Raw genomic sequence first — 27,423 nt, 5'->3', positions numbered from 1 at the left:
CACCACCCCAGTTTCCTGTCCATCAATGAAGTTATTATTCCCAGTACTTGGTGTCCCCATCCTCTGAAATATTGTCTCCCTCATCCTGAGGATTCAGTTTAAAGCTCTCCTAATCATGATGTCATATGTTTGACAGGTGGCTTGTTCCACCCACCTGTCCTATTTGTCCTGCCAAAGGTCCTTCATCCTTTGCCTATTGTGGGGTGGGTGGAAGACTTGGTGAGATCTAAGGGGATAGGGGAGTTGGCAAGCTGTAAGGGGTGGGGATGGCAAGGAATAAGCTAGGAGTGGGTGGCTTTTCTGGGACATAGGCAGTTTGTGAGCAAAGTGAGTGGGAACAGCAGCCACTGGTGCTACAATTAATATGCTGGTCTTTAAAGATGCCACAAGGTTCTATACCCAGTGCTTAGGTAGCTGTGCTCCCTTGGGTTGAAGATTTCCAAAGACCTTCTTCAAAAAGGAAAAAAATGTGTTTCCTGAATATTTTATATAGGAATAGCATACAACAGTATTTTCTTTATACCTGAACAGGATTAAATTAAAGTTTGGTGCATATGTGGTTTGTGTACACATAACTACTATCTATGTTAAGTAACTCATGCTTGTTATATATGACCATGACTTGAACCATTTATTTAGTCTGATGCACCGATTTGGTTATAAGCATCTTTGAAGCATCTGCATTCAGCACTTGGTGCACAAAGTCTCCCTTACCTTGATACGACACAACTTCCACAGAAATGCCTTGCCTTCAAGACATACATGGCGCACATGTCTCTTGCACAGCAAATTTCTAATGAATACATTGTGAAGGATGTAGTATGGCACTGTTGACTTAATATTGAACCAAATAATTATACAGGAACCATCACAAATGTATCAATACAAATCACAGATTGAGAAATCTTTATATAAACCCTGTTCAGTAGAGTTCTTCTTTCATAAGAGCCATAGTTTGTTGGTATAGTTCTTACAATATAAAAATAATGAAATATAGGACATTAAAAACCCTTATTTTTCACATTAATTTGCATGTTAAAAACAAGTTGCCATTCTATTTATTCATTGGGTTAATACTTATGATTAATCATATGGTCAACACATTTCTTTAACTTAACTATTTGGTATAATATCAAAAAGTGCATATACGTCAATATTCCTGGTAGATTTTTCCAAAATTACAATTTGGCGTCAACTGAATTTTCACAGTTACTCTTGCACAGAGGTGCTTTGTAACTCATTAAGCAGAGCAAAATACAACAATATTGTGTGATGCGTGTGAGAGTGAGAGAGACTGGTGCTTACTTTGACAATTATAGTGAGGGTCTAGAGGCCTAGGGGGTCCAAATGCCCTTAAAATATCACAATTGTGACAAAGCAAAAGTGGCAAAGCACATTCATGCATGGTTTGTATTATGGTGGAGTTTTGTGTTATTTATAGCTAAATTATAAACTATTTAAAAACTTTGTCAAGCACCAGTGATGAGTCAAAAACCAGCCAGGAAAACACATAGCAAGAAGCCATTAGTACTTTGCTTCTAGACATGTCTCTTAGTAGCTCTGTTAGTTGTCCATATGACCCATTCAAGTTAGGAGGTGTCTTCAGCCCTCTTCTGAAATTGGTCCAGACTCTTTATGAAAAGCACAGGGGGAGGGGGGGAGGGATATCAGTCTATAACCATTCATTAATGAGGAAGGTCAACAGTTGTGTCCTAGGATTCCATAACTGTGCTTGGTGTTAGAGCGAGAGTGGATTAGGTAGGTCTGTCACCTGGGTCCAGAATAGCCGTAAGGAAATTTGAGGACCAGATTACGGTGGCTGGGCAAGACATGGCTGCCGTAGTGCTCAACCAGACTTCCAAGGCTTAGAAACACAACATCTGCCTCCAGGTAAAACTTTGAGTCCTGTTGCGGAAGTAAAATGGACATCTGAAGTCACTGACCACCGCAGGAACATTCCATGACAATACAACAGACATACAACTCAGAGCAACATACTGCAAAACATAACTAATTGGCTACACTCCATAATGTTCGCAAGCCTAATACTGGTTAATGTTCAGATCAGAATACTGTATTTCCTCCCTTCAAACATAAAAAAGGTAAAGGACCCCTTAAAGTTAAGTCCAGTCGCAGACAACTCTGGGGTTGCGGCGCTCATCTTGCTTTACAGGCCAAGGAAGCCGGCGTTTGTCCGCAGACAGTTTTTCCAGGTCATGTGGCCAGCATGACTAAGCTGCTTCTGGTGCAATGGAACACCGAAACCAAAGCAGTGCACGGAAATGCCGTTTACCTTCCCACCGGAGCAGTACCTATTTATCTACTTGCACTTTTTGGCATGCTTTTGAACTGCTAGGTTGGCAGGAGCTGGGACCGAGTAACAGGACGCAGGGATTCGAACCACCGACCTCCTGATCTGCAAGCCCAAGATTCAAACTGCCAACCTTCTGATCAGCAAGCCCAAGAGGCTCAGTGGTTTAGACCACAGCGCCACCCACGTCCCTTTCCCTTCAAACATACGAAGACCTAAATCTGAAAAATCAGATGAGCGCCTTGGAAGTCAAACGTTTTGGTTTTCAAACACCGAAAACCCGGAAGTAACTGCTTCGTTTTCGAACACTTTTTGGAAGCCAAACGTGCCACATGGCTTCCATATTGAGTTTTTTTGCATGTAAATGCTTCCAGAAATGCATGTTTCAGTTTTCAAACATTTCAGAAGTCCAACGGTCTTCCAGAATGGATTACGTTTGAAAACCAAGGTACTACTGTAATCCAAATTCTGTGGAGGAAGATTAGTTTAGAAGCACAGTGAATATTATTTTAATCAAACACATAAAATAGAAGGGAACAGTTGCAAACCATGTTTTTACCCACCTGTTGAAAGATTCTGTAGTTTCTCACTTTCCCAATAGATTCATCCCATACAACCAATACCTTAAAGGAGGAAGGAAAAATCAAGATAAACACCTTACAACACCAACCATGTCCCAAACATCTTCCCAGTTGGTATATTGCGAACAAAATTATTACAGTTTGGTTTATTACCTTGCCAGGATTTGTGGATGAATTCCTAATACAGAATAATCCGCTTTTCGGGTGTCCTGTGGGATTTTCTGATCTGAACATCCTAAAATTGTAGGAAAATACTGAATTGTTACTTTTTTGAAACAACAAAAACAAGCTTCAATATGGCAATCGCAACAAATCTGCCAAATGAATTCTCAGCAACAGCACTCATTTTCAGAACAGGTTAAAGATTTGCATAGCCACTCAGAACACGGATATTTGAGGAAACCACAACATGCCCATTATGGAAAACAGATACAGTAGTGCCCCGCAAGACGAGTGCCTCGCAAGACAAAAAACTCGCTAGACGAAAGGTTTTTTCGTCCGCGATTTGCCTCGCATCACGAATTCCCCTATGGGCTTGCTTCGCAAGACGAAAGCCCATAGGGAAATCTCCGGGGACCTCTTTTAAATGCTAGCGGTGGGGAGCAAAGCCTTTCCCCCCCCTCCGGCCTTCAGAAGAGGTCCAGGAAGGCTGGCGGGGGCCAAAAGGCTTTGCTCCCCAGGGCCAGCATTTTAAAAGCAGTCCGGGATAGCAGGGAAGCGCTTCCTGCTATCCCGGACGGCTTCTGAAGGCAGGAGAGATCCGCGAAGCCTGGGCGCGCTGCGCACAGGCTTCGGCATGCCGGCAAGTCTCCGCCAGCAGCGGCAGAGCTGCCGCTGCTGGCAGAGAGATCCGCGAAGCCTGGGCGCGCTGCGCACAGGCTTCGGCATGCCGGCAAGTCTCCGCCAGCAGCGGCAGAGCTGCCGCTGCTGGCAGAGAGATCCGCGAAGCCTGGGCGCGCTGCGCACAGGCTTCGGGATGCCGGCAAGTCTCCGCCAGCAGCGGCAGAGCTGCCGCTGCTGGCAGAGAGATCCGCGAAGCCTGGGCGCGCTGCGCACAGGCTTCGGGATGCCGGCAAGTCTCCGCCAGCAGCGGCAGAGCTGCCGCTGCTGGCAGAGAGATCCGCGAAGCCTGGGCGCGCTGCGCGCAGGCTTCGGGATGCCGGCAAGTCTCCGCCAGCAGCGGCAGAGCTGCCGCTGCTGGCAGAGAGATCCGCGAAGCCTGGGCGCGCTGCGCGCAGGCTTCGGGATGCCGGCAAGTCTCCGCCAGCAGCGGCAGAGCTGCCGCTGCTGGCAGAGAGATCCGCGAAGCCTGGGCGCGCTGCGCGCAGGCTTCGGGATGCCGGCAAGTCTCCGCCAGCAGCGGCAGAGCTGCCGCTGCTGGCAGAGAGATCCGCGAAGCCTGGGCGCGCTGCGCACAGGCTTCGGGATGCCGGCAAGTCTCCGCCAGCAGCGGCAGAGCTGCCGCTGCTGGCAGAGAGATCCGCGAAGCCTGGGCGCGCTGCGCACAGGCTTCGGGATGCCGGCAAGTCTCCGCCAGCAGCGGCAGAGCTGCCGCTGCTGGCAGAGAGATCCGCGAAGCCTGGGCGCGCTGCGCACAGGCTTCGGGATGCCGGCAAGTCTCCGCCAGCAGCGGCAGAGCTGCCGCTGCTGGCAGAGAGATCCGCTGGGAAGGAATCCCTTGGACCCCCGCCGGACTTCAAAAGAGCTTCGGGAAGTCCAGCGGGGGGCCAAGGGATTCCCTCCCAGCCGCCCGCATTTAAAAGCATTCCGGGCAAAGCAGCGAAGTGCGCTGCTTTCCCCGGAGTGCTTTTAAACGTGGGCGGCTGGGAAGGAATCCCTTGGACCCCCGCCGGACTTCAAAAGAGCTTCGGGAAGTCCAGCGGGGGGCCAAGGGATTCCCTCCCAGCCGCCCGCCTTTAGAAGCGCTCGGGGGAACACCTGCCCCCGCCGCCCCACTTCGGAATGCTGTTCCGAAGTGGGGCGGGGGGCGGGAACACCTTCTGAAGGCGGGCAGGGGGCGAAAGTCTTTGTCCCCCCTGCCTGCCTTCCCAGGGGCTTTTAAATCGCCCCGGACAGCGGAGAAGTCCTCCGCTGTCCGGAGCGATTTTAAAATGCCGCTCGCCAGCATTTTAAGATAGCCCCGCACAGCGGAGAAGTCCTCCGCTGTCCCAGGGTTTTTTAAAATGCTGGGGGTGGGAAGAAAAGCCCTTGTCCCCCCCCCCCCAGCCTTCAGAAGAGGTCCGGGGACAGACTGTCCCCGGACCTGGTCTGAAGGTGGTTTCCCTAGGAACGCATTAATTGATTTTCAATGCATTCCTATGGGAAACCGTGCATCGCAAGACGAAAAAACCGCAAGACGAAGAGAATTGCGGAACGAATTAATTTCGTCTTGCGAGGCACCACTGTACATACTGCACATCAATGAGAGCAACCTAACCTAATCATAAGTTGCCACAGGATCCCATCTTCAAAGCTCTCGGCACCCAATAATCAATATTACAATAGTACATATCAGTACGTATCAAGTGCCCAGAATTCTGGTTTTCAGCCCTTTGCCAGCAGCTATTTCCCCTCAGTTTTCCATCCCTTTTACTGACTGATTTTTGCAGCAAGCACTAGGAAATATCGACATACCACAACGGCTTGCAATAAATGTATTTTACCTTTCAACTTCAAGGGATTCAGAGGTGTTCACAAATACTGAATTAGGCAGCTCAACCTGTGTGAAAAAAGGGTTGTCAAGCCAAAAGAATAAAAAGAGTACAATAGGTAAATAGAATAGAATAGAATAGATTCTTTATTGTCATTACACAAGTGCAACATTGCACAAAGTGCAACGAAATTGGATGCCATCCCTTAAAACAACAAAAGCAAAACAACAACAACAACCAAACAAACCACATTCCATCCACACCCACACCACACCCATCAAACTCCCAGGTCACACTATCGAGTTACAGCATTCAAAAAGGCCACAGCTCTTGGATAGAAACTGTTTTTCAGTCTATTTGTCTTTGTCTTGATGTTTCTATATCTCCTGCCAGAAGGCAGTAGTGCAAACAGACCGTGTCCCGGGTGAGATGAATCCTGCAGGATGTTATTTGCTTTCCTAAGACAACGGGAACCGTACAGTTCTTCCAAAGATGGGAGAGGATGACCAATAATCCTTTGGGCTGTGTTTATGACCTTCTCGAGCACCTTCCTCTCCCTAGCTGTACAACTGGAGAACCAAGCACAAATACAGTATGTAAGAATGCTCTCTATGGAGCTTCGGTAGAAGGACACCAGCAGTCTCTCACTCAGATTGTTCTTCTTTAAAAGTCTGAGGAAATAAATTCTCTGCTGGGCCTTCTTCACCAGAGCAGTGGTATGTGCGCTCCAAGTCATGCCCTGATCGATAGCTACTCCCAAAAACCTGAATTCCGCCACCCTCTCCACCCGTTCCCCGTTGATATACAAGGGCTGAATGTCCGCCTTTTTTTTCCTGTAATCCACCACCAATTCCTTGGTCTTAGCCGTATTAAGAGCCAGATTGTTCTCTCCACACCAAACACAGAGCCGCTCCACCTCGTCCCGATAGGCGGACTCATCCCCTCCTGAAATGAGCCCTACCACCGTAGTGTCATCAGCAAACTTGATGATTTTGTTGCTGGAATAGATGGCTGTACAGTCATACGTATAGAGAGTGTAGAGCAGGGGACTCAACACACAACCCTGTGGTGAGCCGGTGTTAAGGCTAAGGGCTGTGGACATGTGTGACCCTACTCTAACCCTCTGGGAACGTTCTGACAAAAAATCCAAAACCCAGAGACAGGTGGAGTTGGAGAGTCCAATCGCCTCTAGCTTGGACACCAGTCTATGGGGGAGGATAGTGTTAAAAGCAGAGCTAAAATCCACAAACAGCAGCCTCACATAACTCCCCGGCTGCTCCAGATGGGACAGAGCAGCATGGAGAGTGGTATTGATGGCGTCTTCTGTGGATCTATTTGCTCTGTATGCAAACTGGTAGTTGTCAAAAGTTGATGGAAGACAGGACATAATGTGACGGCGCACCAGTTTCTCAAAACACTTCATGATGATTGGAGTCAGTGCAACTGGTCTATAGTCATTCAAACTACTGATTGTGGATTTTTTAGGCAGAGGGACAATAGTTGACGACTTCAGGCAGGGTGGGACAATAGACTGGTGTAAGGACTTATTGAAGATCTTAGTAAAGACCCTCGCCAGCTGATCCGCACAGCCCTTCAACACCTTTCCAGTGATGCCATCAGGTCCAGCCGCCTTCCTCGGATTCGCCATCCTCAAAACCTGTCTCACCTCATGTTCCTCTACCGTGAATGAGGGGCCCCTATGGGCTGGTGGCTGTAATACCGGCGTCTCAGGTGGCTCCTTCTCGAAGCGAGCAAAGAAGAGGTTAAGCTCCTCTGCCAGCAAGGGGTCACCGTCGACAGCGCCAAGGTTAGGTTTGTAGTTGGTAATATGCTGAATCCCCTGCCACATCTGTCTTGTGTTGTTGCTCCTTAAATTATCCTCAATCCTCAGCCTATAATCCAATTTTGCCCGTCGAATACCCCTCCTCAAGTTTGCTCTTGCTACACTGTAAAGCTGCACCTCGCCTGACCTGAAAGCCCTGTTCCTTTCCCGCAACAGGCACTGGACCTCTCTATTCATCCAGGGTTTCTGATTGGGGTAAAACCGGATGGATTTATTTACTGTGACAGTGTCTGTGCAGTGATTGATATAGCACAGAACTGCCGCCGTGTGCTCCTCCAGGTCTGAACTATCGAAAATATCCCAATTGGTTCTCTCAAAACAGTCCTGCAGCTGGTGAATAGCACCTTCAGGCCAGATTTTAACAGATTTTAATATTGTGGGAGCCCGTTTCCTGAGTGGGATATATGCTGGTACCAGGAACAGAGACATATGGTCGGACTGGCCCAAGTGTGGCAGCTGTAAAGCCCTATAGCCGTGATTTACATTCGAATAAACTTTATCCAGTGTCTTGTCCCCTCTTGTGGGACATTTCACATGCTGATAGAGCGTTGGGAGCACTGTTTTAAGTTCAACATGGTTGAAGTCTCCCGCAATGATGTGCACAGCTTCAGGATACTTGTCTTGCTGGCTGCCGATAAGGTCCTGCAGGCATCCCAAAGCCAAGTTGGCATTGGCATCTGGTGGCACGTACACACCAGTTAACATAACAGCTGTGAACTCTCTAGGGAGATAGGCTGGTCTACATTTAACAGCCACATATTCCAAATCCGGTGAACAGTGACTGCCCACAGTCTTCGAATTATTGGACCAGCATTTGTTCACATATACACACAGCCCCCCTCCTTTGGTTTTTCCGAAGTCCATGCCTCGGTCATGACGATGTACCGCACAGCCTTCCAACTGAATAGCTGTGTCTGGTATGGACGGTTGAAGCCATGTCTCAATGACAAATAAAACGCAGCAATCTTTTACAAGGCTGTTCTTTGCTGCCTGCAGCCTCAATTCGTCCATCTTGTTGGTAAGAGATCTCACATTAGCAAGAAATATGCTAGGGAGCGGTGGTTTAGATGGACTCCTCTGCAATCTTACCAGGACGCCAGCCCGACAACCCCGCTTTTGCCTCCTGTCTCTACGCCGCCTTCGCCTCCTCCCTGGAGGCATAGTAATCCATGGAGAGCCCGGTGGCCTGGCTACTCCCACAGGAACGTTATCTGGGCGAAAATAATCAGCTCTTACAGCTTGTTCACACTGTAACCCGACCTTCAGAAGTTCCTGCCTGCTGTAAATCTTTCTTGCCCGGCCAGACATACTCAGACCAAGTAAAAATAATAAAAACAAAAACAAAACGCTGAGGGAGAGCACTAAGCCACAGCGTCTATGCGCGCTGCCATCTTGTATATCTTGTATCTGGTTACTGGCTATTAGATTCCCATTAAACCACTCCTTTCCTTATTCGCTTGTTCAAGGCTGAATTAATTTTCGGTCCTCTTCACAATCAGGAAGGTGCAAATCCCGTGTAGACAAATGGCATCCCAAAGCCAGCGCCCTACAGCAGCTGAACTGTCAGTTGGACTTTAACTGCCAGTTGGACTTTACCTGGCTACTCCCACAGGAGCGTTATCTGGGCGAAAATAATCAGCTCTTACAGCTTGTTCACACTGTAACCTGACCTTCAGAAGTTCCTGCCTGCTGTAAATCTTTCTTGCCCGGCCAGACATACTCAGAGCAAGTAAAAATAATAAAAACAAAACAAACAAAAACAAAACGCTAAGGGAGAGCACTAAGCCGCAGCGTCTATGCGCGCCGCCATCTTGGAATCCCTATCAAAAGCAACTTTATGATCACACGTGACCACACCCATCTGTGGATCAAGCCCAAATCACACACATAGGGAAGCATATGTGACATCAGGGCAACATTAAAAGAGTTGAATTATGAGTTGGCAGTTCATCAACCCAAGTTTTTTATTACTATATGTCTTCAATGCCAAATTACAGGAAATGCAGAATACTGCCCCTAAGATAATAAAAGGCAGATGCCGCAGTACCAACAATTCTGTAACTTGACTTAGCACTCAATAAAAGCCTGGCAGAGTGCCCTCTTTGTGCCAGGCTTGCGGGAGGGTGAGGTGCCACCAAGCATGGGCTTGGGGCTGCTGCTGCCAAACTCTGTCCCTCCTCCCTGTTTCTTAGGACTGTAATCACCACGAGACTCTGTCTGCAGCCACTTACGGAATCAACATCCTGCACACATCTACCAAATGCTTGGCCTTCCCCCACCCCACTTGAGTGGAGCTTATGTGGCAACGGTTCACAACCGGACTTGCTTGGCATTGGTAGGATCTATTGTCCAGGGTGCGTAAGGGTGGGCTCCCTGCTTACCTTCTGGAGCTAGATCTTTAAGGGGCTTGAGGCTGTGGACTCAAAGCCTGAGAGATGGCTAGCCAGCCATACCCTTCAGGTCAACAGTGGCGGTCATAAGCCATTTGCCACTACTTACACTTGCGATTACTTTCTTGCCCTAATCTGCTACTTGCTGCAAGTACAAGCCCACATTTTCAAACACTATGGACTACATACTTGAATACTGTGACACACATTACAACATTCCTACCGCATCGATTTTCCAGATGTTTCTGGATTACACCTCCCATCATCCTTGACCACTGGCTATCCTGGCTGGGGCTGGTGGGAGTCGGGTGTCCAACAACTTTAGACTGTAAACTGCCCTGTGATCTTCAGATGAAGGGTGGCATATGAATTTAATAAATAATAATAAATAATACCACTGCATTTTTTTGATGCAAAGGCAATATCATGGTGAGCTGCATGTGAATTTAGTGTATACTTTACAAGTGCTTTTGCTGTAGCCACTCAGTAACATATGAAGCCGTTCTGCTTGTTTAAAGATCATTAGATGATTTGCCCATCAATTCCAAATACAAGGTATATCAGGGTTCTGGTACTAGCCAACAGGATAGGACTGTATAAAGCAGAGCAATCTTACGGAATGAGCTGCCTTACCTTTTCATAGTCACCATCGGAATCTTCTCCAGATAAGTCTGATTTTGAAGGCAATAGTGGATTCTCAAATGAGGCAACTCGGAAACTTTGTCCATCTGGAGAAGATCTTCTAGGAGAAGCAGAGTCTAAACTGAAATTAGAAAGGAAATATTACATCGTTAACAGATTACGTAAGGAGATTCACATATGCCCAGTGCTTCATATGAACTGAGCCTGGGATAGATCTACTGAGTCTTCATAACTGAAGCATATGAATTGAATAACGCAATGCAACCAATAAATACACATGTAACACTTGTGGCTGCACACAGCAGGCAAAAATTGGCAAAAGCAGACAAGTCGCTTTGCTCACCATTGTTGATCTTCCATTGAGAAACTCCCAGTAAAACTTCCAAGGGACCCTAGAATGCCTGGGAACAATGTCTGAAAGCTAATTATCTAAAGCCATTCCAGATGTTTAATTAGCATTAAAGGTAAAGGACCCCTGACAGTTAAGTCCAGTTACGAACGACTCTGGGGTTACGGTGCTCATCTCGCTTTATTGGCCGAGGGAGCTGCAGACAGTTTTTCTGGGTCATGTGGCCAGCATGACTAAGCTGCTTCTGGCGAAACCAGAGCAGTGCACAGAAACACCATTTACCTTCCCGCCAGAGTGGTACTGTCACGGGAATTGGGGTTGCTTGTGTGTAAACCTCTAGCTGTTCCAAACTGCTTAGGGGCGGTTGTGTCTTTCCCTGACTGAGCAGCTTGGGTGCTGCTGCTCAGTCGCTCGACGAATCCGTGAGTGGGCGTCTCCTAAATTTCCTCCAGCATAAGAATTCCTTAACGGACAACCTTCGCCTCGCCTCTCTGCGCGGAAGCCTTCTGCGCAGAGTGGGCGTGCCTAGTGGTGGTCCTCCACCCTCCTCACTGACTTCACTGCCAGAGTCTCGGAGCCTCTCCTCCGAGATGCTCTCTCCCTCTCCCTTCTTCCTGGTGTCACCTGGACATTCTTCCCCAGATGACGTTCTCTCTCTACCCTTACTCGTTCCCTCTCCTGCAGAGTCTGGAAGCCTCGCCTCCCCCCTCTGCTCTGATGTCAGTTCCCTGACAGGTACCTATTTATCTACTAGCACTTTGACATGCTTTTGAACTGCTAGGTTGGCAGGAGCTGGGACCAAGCAACAGGAACTCACCCCGTCGTGGGGATTCAAACCGCCGACCTTCCGATCGGCAAGCCCTAGGCTCAGTGGTTTAGACCACAGCGCCACCCGCATTCCATTAATTAGGATTAGGGGACCATAAATACAGTCACCAATCAATCAGGAATCGAATTCAGGCAACCAAGACAGGGGTTTAGTCAGCAGCCTGGAAAAACTGCAGTATTTTGCCATTTGTTAGAATCTGTGAAGCAGCAGCAGCAGCAAGCAGGGGCTTAAAAAAATTATGTTCTTCTGCCACCTCTGATGTTACATCAACAGAAAAAATAGTAAGAAAAAATTTTCACGAATGTTTTCCCTTTGTGTTGTGTTTTTAAATTTTGCATTCCTGGGACAACTTAGTTTTTTAATCCATTCCCGCCCCCCCCACTAAAATCTGAAGTTATAATGGGCTTTTAAAAGTTTTTTTATTATTATTCACTAGTTTATCTATAAGCAGACTGTGAGTATTATTTGTAGGCTGGTAACTTAGCAAATTGTTTGCAAGACTGCTCTGGCAGCTTTCCATTCCAAGGCAAGGATTTGGGGGAATGGCAAATGAATTACTACCACATAACTGAATTAACATCAGAATCTCCAACATGATCAATACACATTTGTTTTCCAACTTACTGTGGAGGCAAAGGATTCTCTGGTTTAGAAACAGGCACACGTGGTTTCTCACAAGGCACTTGAGGCTTAGCTGGTACTTTTGGTGTCAAAAGTCCAGGTTTCCTTGGTGCCTGGGTATTTACCAGTGGAGTCACAAGATACTGTGGTAATTTGGGCTTGGTGCTTGGCAATGAAGGAGGCACTTGCGCAGGAAGTTTTTTCTCTTTAAACCTCTGACTCTCTTCAGCAGTACGTAAAGTGCAGGTCAGTGGCAGACGTATACCTGAGGAAGAGCAACTCTCTGTGAGGTAGGTGGGCTTTTTGGCCAGAGGAATAGGAGGCACTGGTGGACCCTGGTTAGGGATTTGATGACGTGCTGGGTAGGGTCTCACATCATGCTCTGCTTGGCACTGAAAAGGGAATTCTCCTCTCCTGCTTAAGAGGACTTCAGACCTCACATCCGTTAAGCTTTTTTTCAGGGAGGGCGCTGGAAGCACCGGCACACCACACCTGCCAGAGAACGAGTGTGCTTTTGTCTCTGGAAAGAAAGCTTTTCCCGGCGATGGAACCGGAGGAGGCGGGTACACTGGTGGAGATACCACATGATCTGTGTAAAAAAGAAGCAGAACAAGCCCGTCATTTAAATGGAAGTGTCTTCTACTCAGAGGAGAATACTGTGTAAGTATACATTATATGCTTAATGTAAGTTGCAGCTGCATTGTTCGTGTTGTTAATAATTTCTTCTCCTTGTTTATATTTGGATTATTATTATTTTTTAAGTAATGTATTTCTTCAGCACAGAGGTGAGCACCCTTTTTGACCCTGAGGGCCACCTGCAGCGGTGATCACTTACAAACTGCATGCACACACTCATCCTTTGAGATCGCCCTTTAAAGTATAGCATTGCTGGAATGGAGAAGAGTAGACCCCTCTCCCCACCAGAAGGGAGACATCGCTCACCTCAGTTTGGCAGGCTGAGTGCAGCATGATTTACACAAAGAGGAAGGTGCATGAGGTGACTCTTCCTGTGTGCCTTCCTCCCCACTGGAATCAACATTTCTCTGGCATGCTAACCTGATGTTTACCAGTGGCAGCAAAAAGCAAAAGTTTAGAGTAGACAATGCTAGGATAGGTAGAGAGTTTGAAATCTGTCTACCCAACCCAGTGTCCTGATAGGTATGGGAATTGGCCCATTTGATAGGCAGGGAGGCAGTGATACACTGAGAATGAGGAGCTATGTGTTCATGCAAGTGTGCACATGTTAAAGTCTAGGGTAGTCACACCCACTTTCCACACACACACATTGCTGGGCTGTGGGTGCCAAACGGTTTACCAATGGTGAATGTAACTTTAGCCATTCCTGCTATAGATATTATTTTCATTAAACCCTCAAGGTTTTTCTCCTCTTACCAAGTACCAATAAATCTCTTCATTTATTTCAAGCTTTGCACCAACAAATTGCACTAATTAGTTACAGGCTGGCCAGATTTCTGAAACTCATCAATCTGGTTTCTGTGGAGATGTAACTTCCTAGTTCCACATACCTTCACACTTTATACCATCCGAGTTATCTGGCTGTAAATATTCATCATCTTCATCCTGGTCATAATCTGAAAATCAAGGTAATGCATTACCGTAAATAGCACAGCAAAGTTACTTGACAGTACATGTCAGGGGCTCTGCAGCAGCTTGCCCAGCCAGAGGAAAACATGATTGGGCTGGAAATGACACAAAGCCAGTAGCATTCTGCTCACATCCTTATACATGGCCTCTCAAAACTTGCTTTGGGGATGGTAAAACTGCAGTGCCCCTTTAAAAGGCAAGCAACCAACATAAAGACAGAAGAGAAGCCCTGCTGGATCAAGACAAAGGCCCATCTAGTCCAGATTCTTATTCTCACAGTGGGCAACTGGAATTCCACAAGGGGCCAATTACAACAGTGCTCTCCTGACTTGTGGTGGCCAGCAACATGCATCCTCCACCACTGGAAGTGCAGCATAGCCTTATCCTTCAGGAATTTGCCTAGCCCTCTTTTGAAGCCATCCACATTGGTGATCACCATCACCGCTTCTTGTAGAATTCCACAGTTTAAACTATGTGCCATTTGATGGCTTTTCTTTTTTTAAAAAAGTAATATTTATTACTTTTCCAACAATTCAAACACACACAAAAATAAGAAGAAAAAAGAACAACACAACACAATACAAAAACACTACACAACACACTAAACTAACAGAACAAAAACAATTTTTAAAAAATCAAACAATTTCCATATCTTATCTTTCATTCACTTATTTCAGTGACCTCCTCACACCTCCCTTTTTTGCATTCCACTTCTATTAATTGTTTCAGCAATTCCTTTCCATCTTCCTCTGCTTTCTATATTTTAATTATCTTGACAGATTCTAACCTTATTTTCCCCTTTAATACTCTATTAATCTATTTATACTTAATTCCTTATAACATTTCTACTAAAGCCATATAACTTCATTCCAACATTTTTCTAACATTCATTAATTTTACGGTGTTTCTGTAAGTAGTCTTTAAACTTTTTCCAGTCTTCTTCCACCGACTCTTCTCCCTGGTCTCGGATTCTGCCAGTCATCTCCGCCAGTTCCATATAGTCCATCAACTTCATCTGCCATTCTTCCCGGGTGGGTAAATCTTGTGTCTTCCAATACTTCGCGATAAGTATTCTTGCTGCTGTTGTTGCATACATAAAAAAAGTTCTATCCTTCTTTGGCACCAATTGGCTGACCATGCCCAGGAGAAAGGCCTCTGGTTTCTTCAAGAAGGTATATTTGAATACCTTTTTCATTTCATTATAAATCATCTCCCAGAATATCTTAATCCTTGGGCATGTCCACCAAAGGTGAAAGAATGTACCTTCAGTCTCATTACATTTCCAAAATTTATTGTCGGGCAAATGGTAAATTTTTGCAAGCTTGACTGGTGTCATGTACCATCTTTAAATCATTTTCATTAAATTTTCTCTTAAGACATTACATGCCGTGAATTTCATACCTGTGGTCCATAACTGTTCCCAGTCAGCCATCATTATGTTATGTCCAACATCTTGTGCCCATTTAATCATAACTGATTTCACCATTTCATCCTGAGTGTTCCATTTCAACAGCAAGTTATACATTTGATGGCTTTTCTTTTGCCTGTCCTGAATCTTCCAACATTCTTCATTGGATGACCCCAGGTTATGAGAGTGTTATGAGAGATGGAGAAAAGCTTCTCTCTCCTCACTTTCTCCACAACAGTCATAATCTTGAACGCCTCTCTCATGTACCCCCCATTGCCTTTTTCTAAACTAAAAAGCCCCAGATTTTGCAACCTTTCCTCATAGGAGCTCTAGTTACTTGATCGTTTTGGCTGTCATTTCCTAAACCTTTTCCAGCTCTATAGTACCTGTTTTCCAGGTGAGCTGGCACAGTATTCCAAGTGTGGTCTCACTATAGTATAACAATGCTATGATTTTTCATTTTCAACTTGTTTCTTAATGATCCATAACATGAAGTTCACCATGTTAGGGACAGCCATGATACATTCACGTTGAGCTTTGCTAATAATTAGGGACTCTGTCTGTTCTCTTTCCCTCCATGTACCTTTAAGAGTTCATGTCTTGGCAGTGGTACAGGTTCTCTGGGGTGAGCCAAAGGGCAAGAGCTCTAGGGCTCTTCTTTGCCTGGGGTTTGTGCACCTGGGAGGAGAGAAGGAAGCCAGTCCAAAGGGACTGTGGAAAGGATGCTCCTAAGCTTCTCGCATGGAGAAAAGATATAGACAATCTGGATCTTCTTTGGAACCTGTTGCCCCACCCTTCCAAAAACAACATCGTTTCTTTATTTGATCAGTTTCTTTATTTGAGGGTGAAACAGAAGTGGAGACTAAAACCTAAGAAAAACTAGCTGCCTCGGAAAGTGAATTCTCCCTTCCCAGAGAGAATATATCAACTGCCCCAGAGCTGGTGCCATTTCTGATATTTTTTTTGAATCACTACAAGTTCATATTAATGTGCATTAACAGTTTGTTTTTATGGTTTGTTTTCTGCCTTATTTATATGCTATCATGTTTTTGATATGGTTATAGTGATTGCAACAGTTGCTAATTTAAAACGTTATTGCTATTACTGTGAGCAGTTTGAGCTCAACATTGTTGTTGGAAAGGTGGAATGCAGCTGTTAAGTCAAACCTGATTTGGATAGGGTTGCCTTCCCACAAAGGGCATCATTCACTTCGGAGGTTTTCCTGCACTCACTGCTGTCTGTGGAAGTACAGGTGGCAGCTGTGCCTAAGGAGTGTGGCTGCCAACAAATGATCAGGAGACTTAACGTGTGCTCCTGTTTGTTCCTTGGCAGGAGAGGCTTGCTGCCACAGTCAATCAGCTGATCGCCAGTGAAAGAAGCCTGCGGGGATTGGCTGTGTTAGAGAGTTCCATGTTGGGAACTCCATAATGTGGAGCTTGAAGTCATCATCTGTCAACTGACCAGCAGTGACTGCAAAAGCAGCATTTGAGTCCTAGCTGTGCTGCAGAGGAAGATCCAAGGTGAAGTCAGGTGATTGATGGTGGGCAGGCCAACCCACCTGTCAAAGTAGCCCTGTTGGGGAACCTAGGATCTGGCCCAGCCACCGGAAAGGTTCTTCCCTCTGCCTCACTCCACAGGAAAAATGTCTACCAGCTGCATCACCTTTATGAAAAGGGAACTTCTAAATTATCTTCTTACCTGAATTTTCCACTGAATGTTGAGAGTAGTGTATATTAACGGGTCGTTCTACTGAGCCATAGAAACTGTCAACATCTGAACCAGAATCACTAGAGAGAGAGAGAGAGAAGTTTTAGAGAGGACACTTGTACATTGGACTTATGGGAAGAGCAAAACTAGAGCACATTGATTGTGGAAATACAAAGCAACTGGGAAACTATTTATATCTTATGTTACTGACAAAATGATATTGTATTAACAGGCAACATTCTTATTTTAGACTTTATAGCAGCCTTCTCCAACCCTGTGGAACGCCCTCCCACCAGATGTCAAGGAGATGAGTAATTATATAACCTTTAGAAGACAGCTGAAGGCAGCCCTGTATAGGAAAGCTTTTTAATGTGTACTGTTTTATTATGTTTTTATATATGTTGGAAGCCGCCCAGTGTGGCTGGGGCAACCCAGTCAGATGGGCAGGGTACCCAATAATAAAAAGGTATGTACAGTGGTGCCTCGCAAGACGAAAAGAATCCGTTCCGCGATTCTCGTCGTCTAGCGGTTTTTTCGTCTTGCGAAGCAAGCCCATTGATTAGCGCTACAGCGGTCTAGCGGCTTTCCGTGATCAGCTGTTAAGCGGGCTTTTCAGCGGAACAGCTGATAGGCGGCTTAGAAAAAGGGGGGGAGCGAAAAAAACCCGCGGGGACGCGCAAGATTTTTTCGTCTTGCGAAGCAACCCCATAGGGAAATTCGTTTTGCGAAGCGCCTCCAAAACGGAAAACCCTTTCGTCTAGCGGGTTTTCCGTCTTGCGAGGCGTTCGTCTTGCGGGGCACCACTGTATGTATGTATGTATGTATGTATGTATGTATGTATGTATTATTCTCCCTACTTTAGGGGTAGCCCGTGTGGCACCCTCCAGATGTTTTGGAATACAACTCAGATCAGCCCCAGCTAGCATGGCCAATGGTCTGAGAAAAAAGGAGTTGGCCCAAAGCTTCTGTAAGCACCAGACTGAGGAAGGCAGCTTAAGGCAAGTTCCTTGTCATTCTTCTGCCATGATGCCTGTGCCAGCATGTGCTGACCTTAAGTCAGTAACAGTTTCCTTCTTCTCATGGTAGTGATCTATTTCTCTTCTAAGTGAGGCCATCCAGTCCTGAAAGACAAATGATGCATTATTTGGTGGGATTTGTAAGGAACAAGCATTCTGAAACAGGTATGTTTCCAAGATATAACTGCACAAACAGCTATGAAGCATGTAACATTCTATTAACTAATTTGTATTTTCAAAGCAACTATTATACAAGATTTATACAGGGGAGTAATCTCACATGGGCCAAGCTCACCCCATGGCCAGATTTTTAATAGTACGAATGATACAACTGCACTGTGGTGCATGCCTGCAATGCAGCACAGACCCTAAGCTTTCATTTTTTAAAAAAAGAAGAAGTAAACCTCTCACCCTACTAGAAGGAAAGTGATGAAGAAAAATATGCAGGCACCCTTCTAAGCAATTTCTGTGGCATATGCCAGCCTGGCTGCTCCCATCTTTCAGTGTTTTTAGCCAATGAGTGAAGTTAGAACTGGGAATGATAAGTGAGTCATTTGGACACCCTACTGGGATCCTAAAGAGCTACTGCTTTCCCCTCCGCTCTAGTGCACTTCTCCTTCCTGCTTCTGTTTCATTTTCTAGTCTTTCGAATCTCAGTAGTTCTAAAGACCAACTTTTGCCCTTCCCTCAATCACCTCTGTTGATTTTGTTTGAGGTAAGGTAATCTCTAAAAGTATTTTTTGCAAATGCTGCTACATACCGTATTTTTCGCACTATAGGACGCACTTTTTCCCCTCCAAAAATGAAGGGGAAATGTGTGTGCGTCCTATGGTGCGAATGCAGGCTTTCGCTGAAGCCTGGAGAGCGAGAGGGGTTGGTGCGCACCGACCCCTCTCGCTCTCCAGGCTTCAGGAGAGCCCCACCGCCAGCCCCGCAAACTCGGGGGACAGCGGCAGGGGCGCAGCGCGCCTTTGCCGCTGTCCCCCGACTTGGCTACAAGGCTGGCGGGGGGAGAAGCCTGCTCCTCCCCATCGCCAGCCCCGCAAACTCGGGGGACAGCGGCAGGGGCGCAGCGCGCCTTTGCCGCTGTCCCCCGACTTGGCTAGAAGGCTGGCGGGGGGAGAAGCCTGCTCCTCCCCGTCGCCAGCCCCGCAAACTCGGGGGACAGCGGGAGAGGTGCAACGCGCCTTTGCCGCTGTCCCCCGACTTGTCTAGAAGGCTGGCGGGGGGGAGAAGCCTGCTCCTCCCCGTCGCCAGCCCCGCAAACTCGGGGGACAGCGGCAGGGGTGCAGCACGCCTTTGCCGCTGTCCCCCGACTTGGCTACAAGGCTGGCGGGGGGAGAAGCCTGCTCCTCCCCGTCGCCAGCCCCGCAAACTCGGGGGACAGCGGCAGGGGCGCAGCACGCCTTTGCCGCTGTCCCCCGACTTGGCTACAAGGCTGGCGGGGGGAGAAGCCTGCTCCTCCCCGTCGCCAGCCCCGCAAACTCGGGAGACAGCGGCAGGGGCGCAGTGCGCCCTTCCCGCTGTCCCCCGACTTGGTTAGAAGGCTGGCGGGGGGGGAGCCTGGTTTTGCGGGAGGCGGGGGAATCCCCCCGCCTCCCAGGAAAGCCAGGAGAAGCCGTGCAGCCCTTTTAAAAGGCGCGCAGCTTCTGCCGGTTTTGCGGGAGGTGAGGGAATCCCCCCGCCTCCCAGGAAAGCCAGGAGAAGCCGTGCAGCCCTTTTAAAAGGCGCGCAGCTTCTGCCGGTTTTGCGGGAGGTGGGGGAATCCCCCCACCTCCCAGGAAAGCCAGGAGAAGCCGCGATCTCTTTAAAGGGTTTGCACGGCTTCTGCGGGCTTTTGGGAGAGGTGAGGGAATCCCCCCACCTCCCAGTAAAGCCAGGAAAGCCCTGTGCAGCCCCTCCGCCAAGGAGAGGCTGCACGGGGCTAAAGGGGAAGCCAAAACAGCGAGCGGGATCCATCCCGCTCGCTGCCTTGGCTTCCTCCATAGCTGCGCGCAACCCCTCTGCCAAGGAGAGGCTGCACGGGGCTATGGATTCTTTAGCCCCACGCAGCCTCTTCCGGGAGGGAGAGGCTGCACGGGGCTAGGGGAAGCCAAAACAGCGAGCGGGATCCATCCCGCTCGCTGCCTTGGCTTGATCCATAGCTGCACGCAACCCCTCCGGCAGGGAGAGGTTGTGTGCAGCCTGTACGCTGCTCTTTGGGGCTGCGGGGGGGGGAAAAAGATTTTTTTTCTTGAATTCCCCCCCTAAAAACTGGGTGCGCCCTATGGTCCGGTGCGCCCTATGGTGCGAAAAATACGGTAATAGGTAGCTGAAGTCCAGGCAGCCCCTAAAAGTTCACCATATGGTTAACATACAATACAGTGGTCTACATGACTACTCAGAATTAAGTCTCTTTGTATTTACTGCTGGCCACATGACCCGGAAGCCGTATGCCGGCTCCCTCGGCCAATAAAGCGAGATGAGCACCGCAACCCCAGAGTCAGTCACGACTGGACCTAATGGTCAGGGGTCCCTTTACCTTTACCTGTAAGTGGGAATAGGATTGCAGGCCTTTGCTTGCTTGTGGGGAAGGAGCATAGGGTGAGGGGGGGTCAGTATCAATACAAAACAAACAGATCTTGCATAAAGGCATTTATTTAAAAATTATGAAAGAGGAGTATAAAATTAACAATAATTTTAGCACAATTAAATTATTAATAATTGTCAGGGGTTCAGGAGCAGAGACGCAGAGAAGGGAGGAGACAGAGAGCGAGGGGGAGGAATACGAAGGAAGGATGAGTGGGGATGACGACCCGAGATCACCGAGCCTGTCTAGCGAGTCCGAGGATTCCCAGAAGGGAGCGCCAGCAGTCAGAGCAAGGGGGGAGAGCAGGGGGGCACCCCAGGAAGAAGGGTCCAGAGAGGGATCAGAGAGCAGCAGTTGGAGATCGGGACCCACGTGCCCAGCCGGGAGTAGCGGGGAGAAAGGGGAACAGATATCGGGTTCCGGAGACTTTCAGAAGGAGGGAGGGCATGAGTCAGGAGTAGTCACGCCCACCTCGGGGAGCGAGGAAACGGTCAAGAGGAAAGTAGAGAGTTGGGCGCGCGCGCCAAGTTCAAATGTAGCGGAAGCTGGCGCAGTTAGCAGCCCAGAGAGTGAGCCGAGTCCCAAAGCCCGCCGCAAGGAGGCGGAAGGGACAGGGGGGTCCACGTCAGAAGAGAGGAGGAAGGGAGAGACCCAGGGGGGCAGAAGGACCCAGAGACGGAAGGAAAGGCGCAGGAGGTGGAGCAAGGCTAGGGTATTAAGCTGGTGCGCTAGAGGCGGAGACTCAGACGGGTCTTCGTCGCTCTGACCTAGAAGAGGTAGGGCTGCACATTGCAGTTTGGAAATGGAACCTGTAATCCAATAAAGACTCTTTTAAACTGAACGCTGGATGACTTGGTCCTATGTGAGCTGGGACTGGGTGGCAGCCCTGACAGTAAGACCCGTCTCACTAGCTTCTGACACCTGATACCTCGCAGCGGAGACAGAAGCAGCTGGAGGAAGAGATCGGTGTTTGGGAGCAAGCTCACGACGTTTAGCAGAGATGACGGAAGCAGAGAAAGTTGCAGCGCTGCAACAGGCAGTTACCCAATTGAATGCGGAGGTACTGGCATCCAAGAAAAGGGAGGAGGATGCGGCAGCCGCCTACAGAGATCTCCACGCCAGGTTTGAAGCATGGGTTAAACACGGGCAGCCAGGACCCCGACCGGAGGGGGTTGGGTTGGCACGGAGAGCAGGAGGGCTTGTGGCTCACTTCGATGGGAATTTACAACAGTACCCCAATTTTCGAGCAGACGTAATGTGCGCACTGCAACTGCTGGCAAAAGACTTTAGAGATGAGGAAGAGAAAGTGGGGTTCATACTGTCCCATTTGCATGGGGATGCTAAAGCGTGGCTACGCAATTTGTGGAGGGATAAAGATCCGGCGCTTCAGAGTGCAGATGCCTTTATCAAAGCGATGGATGGGTGTTTTTTATCAAGTATTGACGTGGATCTTGCACGGAAGGAGGTGCATGGGCTGAGACAAGGGAGGGCCAGCGTCAGGCAGTATCATGCCCGCTTTTTCGCCTTGGTCAGTGCCCTGGAATGGGACAGAGATTCGGCTCCGGTAAAAGACCTCTTTTGGGAGGGGCTGCACAACTCGATTAAAGATGAGATCGCGAGGGGGGAGAGACCCCGAACCACCCAGGAGGTCGTTCAGAGGGCACTGGCAGTGGGGGTGAGGCTGGAAGGACGTCCGTGGAGCAGGGACGAAGGGCGTGGAGAGCGCGAACCAGCCAGGGGCCCCTCCTTCCTTCCCAGAGAAGCAGCACGGGCGCAATCCACGCCTCCGCCAGGAGGAGGAGTCGAACCTATGGAGGTTGGAGGTGCAAGGGCTCAGTCAGCAACCAGAGCCCTAGCACCGGCAGCAGTGAAAGCGAAGCCTCCTAGAGGGAACAGGAAGTGTTACGTCTGTGAGGAGCCAGGGCATATGGCAAAAGAGTGTCCCCAGAGGCTCCACAAGCTTACTGCAGCCTCGGCAATGGTGACTGCAGCACCGCAGCAAGGGGAACCACTGCAGGGAAACGACGCAGTCTGGCTGGAGACAGAGGCACTGGGGCCCAGCCAGACGCATCAGTGAAGCAGTCCCCAGCGATATTGCAACCCATGGACCCCCTCCCACCCAAACCAGTAGTGCAGCTCACAGCGTCTCTCCAGCTACCCAATGGCGTCACTATCGAAGTGCCGCTTTCTGTGGATTCTGGAAGCAACGCAGACTTTATAGCACAGGATTTTGTGGAGCAGCACGCTATAAAGCTACTGCCTGCCACTCTGCCCCTGCAAGTCGTCACAGTGGATGGCAGAGAGTTGCTAGGGGGGCAGGTGGTGAAGCAGACGCCACCAATGGTGATGCAACTTGGTAACCACAGGGAAGTCATCAGTTTTAATGTCACCCGACTGTCGGACACGCCCATTGTGTTGGGCATGAGTTGGCTGGACGGGCACAGTCCAACGCTGGCTTGGTACCAGAGACAGCTGATCTTCGGCTCCTCTTACTGCGCAGAACACTGCATCCTGCCCAGACAGGAGGGAGAGGAGGAGGACTCACAACTGCAGTTGGGAACGTTGCAAGCAGTCCCCCACAAATACGTGGACTTTCTGGAGGTCTTCTGCGAGAAAGAGGCAGACAAGCTACCACCGCACAGGCAATATGACTGCAAGATTGACCTCCTGCCAGGGGCAACGCTGCCGAAGGGGAAGCTATATTCCATGTCTGAGGACGAACTACAGGAACTCAAACAGTTCATAGATCACAATTTGCAGCGCGGTTTCATCCGGGAGTCCAGAGCAGTGGGGGGCAGTCCTGTTTTCTTCGTGAAGAAGAAGGACACGCCCCAAAAAAGATTGGTCGTGGATTACCGCCTCTTAAACAGGATGACCAAGCCCTCCGATTTCCCCATGCCCAGGATTGACGACCTGCTGGCGACGGTGCGCAAGGGACGCGTGTTCACCAAGTTGGACCTGCGAGGAGCGTACAATCTCATCCGCATGAGGGAGGGCGATGAGTGGAAGACAGCCATGTTCACGCCTCTGGGCACCTACGAATACAGAGTGATGCCGTTTGGTTTGCAAAACGGTTCTCACTGTTTTCAAGCTTTCATGCATCACGTGTTGGCGGGACTCCTCTACAAGAAGTGCGTCTGCTTTCTGGATGACATCCTGATATTCTCTGACTCGCAGCAAGCACACGACCAGGACGTTAGGGAGGTGCTGGAGAGGCTGCAGCAGCATAGACTGTACGCCAAACTGGAGAAGTGCCAGTTCGACACGACGGAGGTGGATTTCTTGGGTTACAAGCTGTCGGACAAGGGGCTAGCCATGGACAGCGCCAAGGTTCGCGCGGTGTTGGATTGGAAGAGCCCGCGCAACCGGAAGGAGGTCCAGAGGTTTGTCGGCTTCGCCAACTTCTATCGCAAGTTTATCAAGGGGTTCGCGATGCAGACGGCGGCTATTACGGACACGCTAAGCTCCAAGAAAAAGAAATTCATCTGGACGGAGCAGGCGGAGCGGTCCTTTCAGACACTCAAGCGTCTCTTCGCGTCGGAAGAGCAACTGCTGCATATCGACCCCAGCAGACCGCTGCGGGTAGAGACAGACGCGTCCGATAGAGCAGTGGGAGCGGTGCTGCTGCAGAGGGACCCACAGGGGGTCTGGAGGCCGGGGGCGTTCTACTCCAGAAAGCTCAGCAAGTCGGAGCAGAACTACACCATCTGGGATAGGGAGTTGCTTGCCATTCATGCAGCTTTCAAGGCGTGGAGGCACTTCCTGATTGGCACCAAGCACACGGTGCAGGTATGCACGGACCACAAGAATCTGGAGCACTGGCGCACGGCTCGGTTCCTGAACCAGAGGCAGATACGTTGGGCGGAGTTCTTTGCTGACTTCAATTTCCGAATTGAGTACGTCCCGGGCGACACCAACATCATGGCGGATGCACTGTCCCGAAAACCGCAATACCTCGAAGAGGCGACGCCAGCGGCAGCCATGCACATCTTCGCGCCAACAGCGTGGGCGTGCGCTTCAGCCACAGTAGACCTGGATGCGGTGCGACGGGCGTTGCAGGACGACTCATTCGCGCAGGCAAAGATGGCAGAAGTGCACAAGGGCACGGCGACGGGCGACGAGTTCCAGATACGGGACGGCTTGCTCTTACGTAAAGGGGCCATCTACGTGCCGGGAGACGAACTTCGCGCCAGGGTACTGCAGCAGCTGCACGACGCACCCACGGCTGGGCATTTTGGCACAGAAAAAACGGTGGAATTAGTCGCAAGAGACTTTTGGTGGCCCAGACTGAGAGGGGAAGTCGCGGACTACGTCGCGAGGTGCGACACCTGCCAGAGGGCCAAGCCGGTGCACAAACCACCGACGGGACTGCTGGAACCGCTACAAACGCCGTTTGAACCATGGGAGAGAGTGGCCCTGGACTTTGTCACGGATCTACCCAGCTCGAGAGGCAAGACAGCTGTACTAGTGGTGGTGGACTTGTTCACCAAGATGGCACATTTCATACCGTGTGCGAAGGTGGCCACGGCAGAACAAACAGCCAAACTGTTCATAGATCACGTGTTCAAAGTGCACGGGCTGCCGCGGTCTATACTGTCCGACCGCGGCCGCCAGTTCATCTCGAATTTCTGGCAAAAGCTGATGGGCTTCCTGAACGTCAAGATCAACCTGGCATCAGCGAGACACCCGCAGACCAACGGGCAAGCGGAGAGGGTCAATGCCATCATGCAGCAGTACCTGAGATGCTATGCCAATCAACAGCCTGCGACGTGGGTGGATTACCTGCCGCTCGCCGAATTCGCCTACAACAACATGAAACACGTGTCCACAGGGGTGACGCCGTTCTTTGCCAACAATGGGAGGAATCCCAGAACCTTCCCGGGACTGGACAGGGTGGGGGAAGGGGAACCGCAGACGGCGGACGCTTTCGCATCTGAGTTGCAAGAGGTCCACGATCAACTCAGACGGCAGCTGGAGCTAGCGAAGCACGCATACAAAGTGCAAGCTGACAAGCACAGGCGAGTTGGCGAGGAGATCCGAGTGGGAGACTGGGTCTGGTTGGCAGCCCACGCGGTGCCGACCCGATCGTTAGCCAAGAGGAAACTGGGGCACAAGCAACTCGGTCCATACAGAGTCGAAGCGCAGATCAACCCGGTGGCTTTCCGGCTGGTGCTACCGGAGGGTTCCAGGATGCATCCGGTGTTCCACAGGTCGGTGCTCACTCCCTACAGGGCACCGCACAGGTTCCAGGAACCAGGAACGGCACCGAGTCAGTCTCCGGAGCGGACGGAGGCGGAAAGATTGCCACAGCAGGACCCCATTAACGAAGTCACGGAGATTTTGGACTCCAGATGGGGGGAAGACGGAGTAGAATATCTCCTAGCAAGGGAGGGCACCCGGGCCAGCGCGAATAGCTGGGTGCCGGACTACGCCTTGGAGGAACCCCTGCTTAAGGACGAGTTTCATGCCCTTTTCCCACACAGACCTATGCCAGCGGGCTTCTTTGACGACTGGTTGTTCACTCCCACGCTTTCCTCCAGCACGTTCCATGGCTTCGACTCGGACGGGGAACCCGCACAGCGCACACGTTCCCCAGAGGGGTCACCGGAGGGTTCGGCGTCCGACAACTCGTATTGGTGGGACGATCGGCCAGAGGAGCAGTGGCGCCGGAAGTGGCAGGAGATACCAGGTCCAGCGACAGACGCAGAGACTGACATGGACGTTTGCGGGGAGGATCTCGGTTTCGAGCACGGCGGCACCGAAATGGAGGCGGAGCAAATCACCGTTGACGAACGCGGGGAGGAAGACTCGGAGGTCTTCAGTTGGCGGCCAGCAACGGGGAGCGAACTGTATCCGACATTCACTCCCGTGATGACGGAGCACCCACCAACCACCCTTGAAAGCGGGGAGGGGGGAAGGGGGGGCTTCGAGGGGGGGATGGATGTCAGGGGTTCAGGAGCAGAGACGCAGAGAAGGGAGGAGACAGAGAGCGAGGGGGAGGAATACGAAGGAAGGATGAGTGGGGATGACGACCCGAGATCACCGAGCCTGTCTAGCGAGTCCGAGGATTCCCAGAAGGGAGCGCCAGCAGTCAGAGCAAGGGGGGAGAGCAGGGGGGCACCCCAGGAAGAAGGGTCCAGAGAGGGATCAGAGAGCAGCAGTTGGAGATCGGGACCCACGTGCCCAGCCGGGAGTAGCGGGGAGAAAGGGGAACAGATATCGGGTTCCGGAGACTTTCAGAAGGAGGGAGGGCATGAGTCAGGAGTAGTCACGCCCACCTCGGGGAGCGAGGAAACGGTCAAGAGGAAAGTAGAGAGTTGGGCGCGCGCGCCAAGTTCAAATGTAGCGGAAGCTGGCGCAGTTAGCAGCCCAGAGAGTGAGCCGAGTCCCAAAGCCCGCCGCAAGGAGGCGGAAGGGACAGGGGGGTCCACGTCAGAAGAGAGGAGGAAGGGAGAGACCCAGGGGGGCAGAAGGACCCAGAGACGGAAGGAAAGGCGCTGGAGGTGGAGCAAGGCTAGGGTATTAAGCTGGTGCGCTAGAGGCGGAGACTCAGACGGGTCTTCGTCGCTCTGACCTAGAAGAGGTAGGGCTGCACATTGCAGTTTGGAAATGGAACCTGTAATCCAATAAAGACTCTTTTAAACTGAACGCTGGATGACTTGGTCCTATGTGAGCTGGGACTGGGTGGCAGCCCTGACAATAATAAAAAACAATTATTCTATACATTTAAAAATCATGTTATTTATCCCAGTGGGTCTGCTGTTGGAGTAGAATATTGAAATGTAGGGCTTTTTGTTTTTTTACTGGGCCATTAGGAAACATACTATCTTTACTATCTCACCTATAAAGAATTAAAATAGTAAAAATGAAAAATAAAATTAAAAGTATATCACTCTGCTTT

General features: G+C 49.8%; 1 protein-coding gene across 1 annotated transcript in view; it reads right to left on the bottom strand.

The window, feature by feature from the left end:
- Positions 1–891: 891 nt before the first annotated feature.
- SH3BP2 (SH3 domain binding protein 2) overlaps positions 892–27,423 on the bottom strand; it is a gene marked incomplete at its 5' end in the record, with an annotated part of 28,622 nt that continues 2,090 nt past the window's right edge. The window contains 9 exons of the mRNA XM_083460509.1: positions 892–1,905; positions 2,875–2,934; positions 3,046–3,127; positions 5,556–5,611; positions 10,410–10,539; positions 12,221–12,806; positions 13,744–13,809; positions 16,929–17,017; positions 17,988–18,058. Of these exons, the coding sequence (XP_083316635.1) occupies positions 1,768–1,905; positions 2,875–2,934; positions 3,046–3,127; positions 5,556–5,611; positions 10,410–10,539; positions 12,221–12,806; positions 13,744–13,809; positions 16,929–17,017; positions 17,988–18,058 (1,278 nt within the window). The 3' untranslated portion in view covers positions 892–1,767. The remainder of the gene's footprint in view (positions 1,906–2,874; positions 2,935–3,045; positions 3,128–5,555; positions 5,612–10,409; positions 10,540–12,220; positions 12,807–13,743; positions 13,810–16,928; positions 17,018–17,987; positions 18,059–27,423) is intronic.

This window comes from Podarcis liolepis (assembly GCF_965112155.1).
Source record: "Podarcis liolepis genome assembly, chromosome: 9".
Lineage (NCBI taxonomy): Eukaryota > Metazoa > Chordata > Lepidosauria > Squamata > Lacertidae > Podarcis > Podarcis liolepis.
The sequence above is the reverse complement of the archived record's forward strand: the minus strand, read 5'-3'. Positions and strand labels throughout refer to the sequence as shown.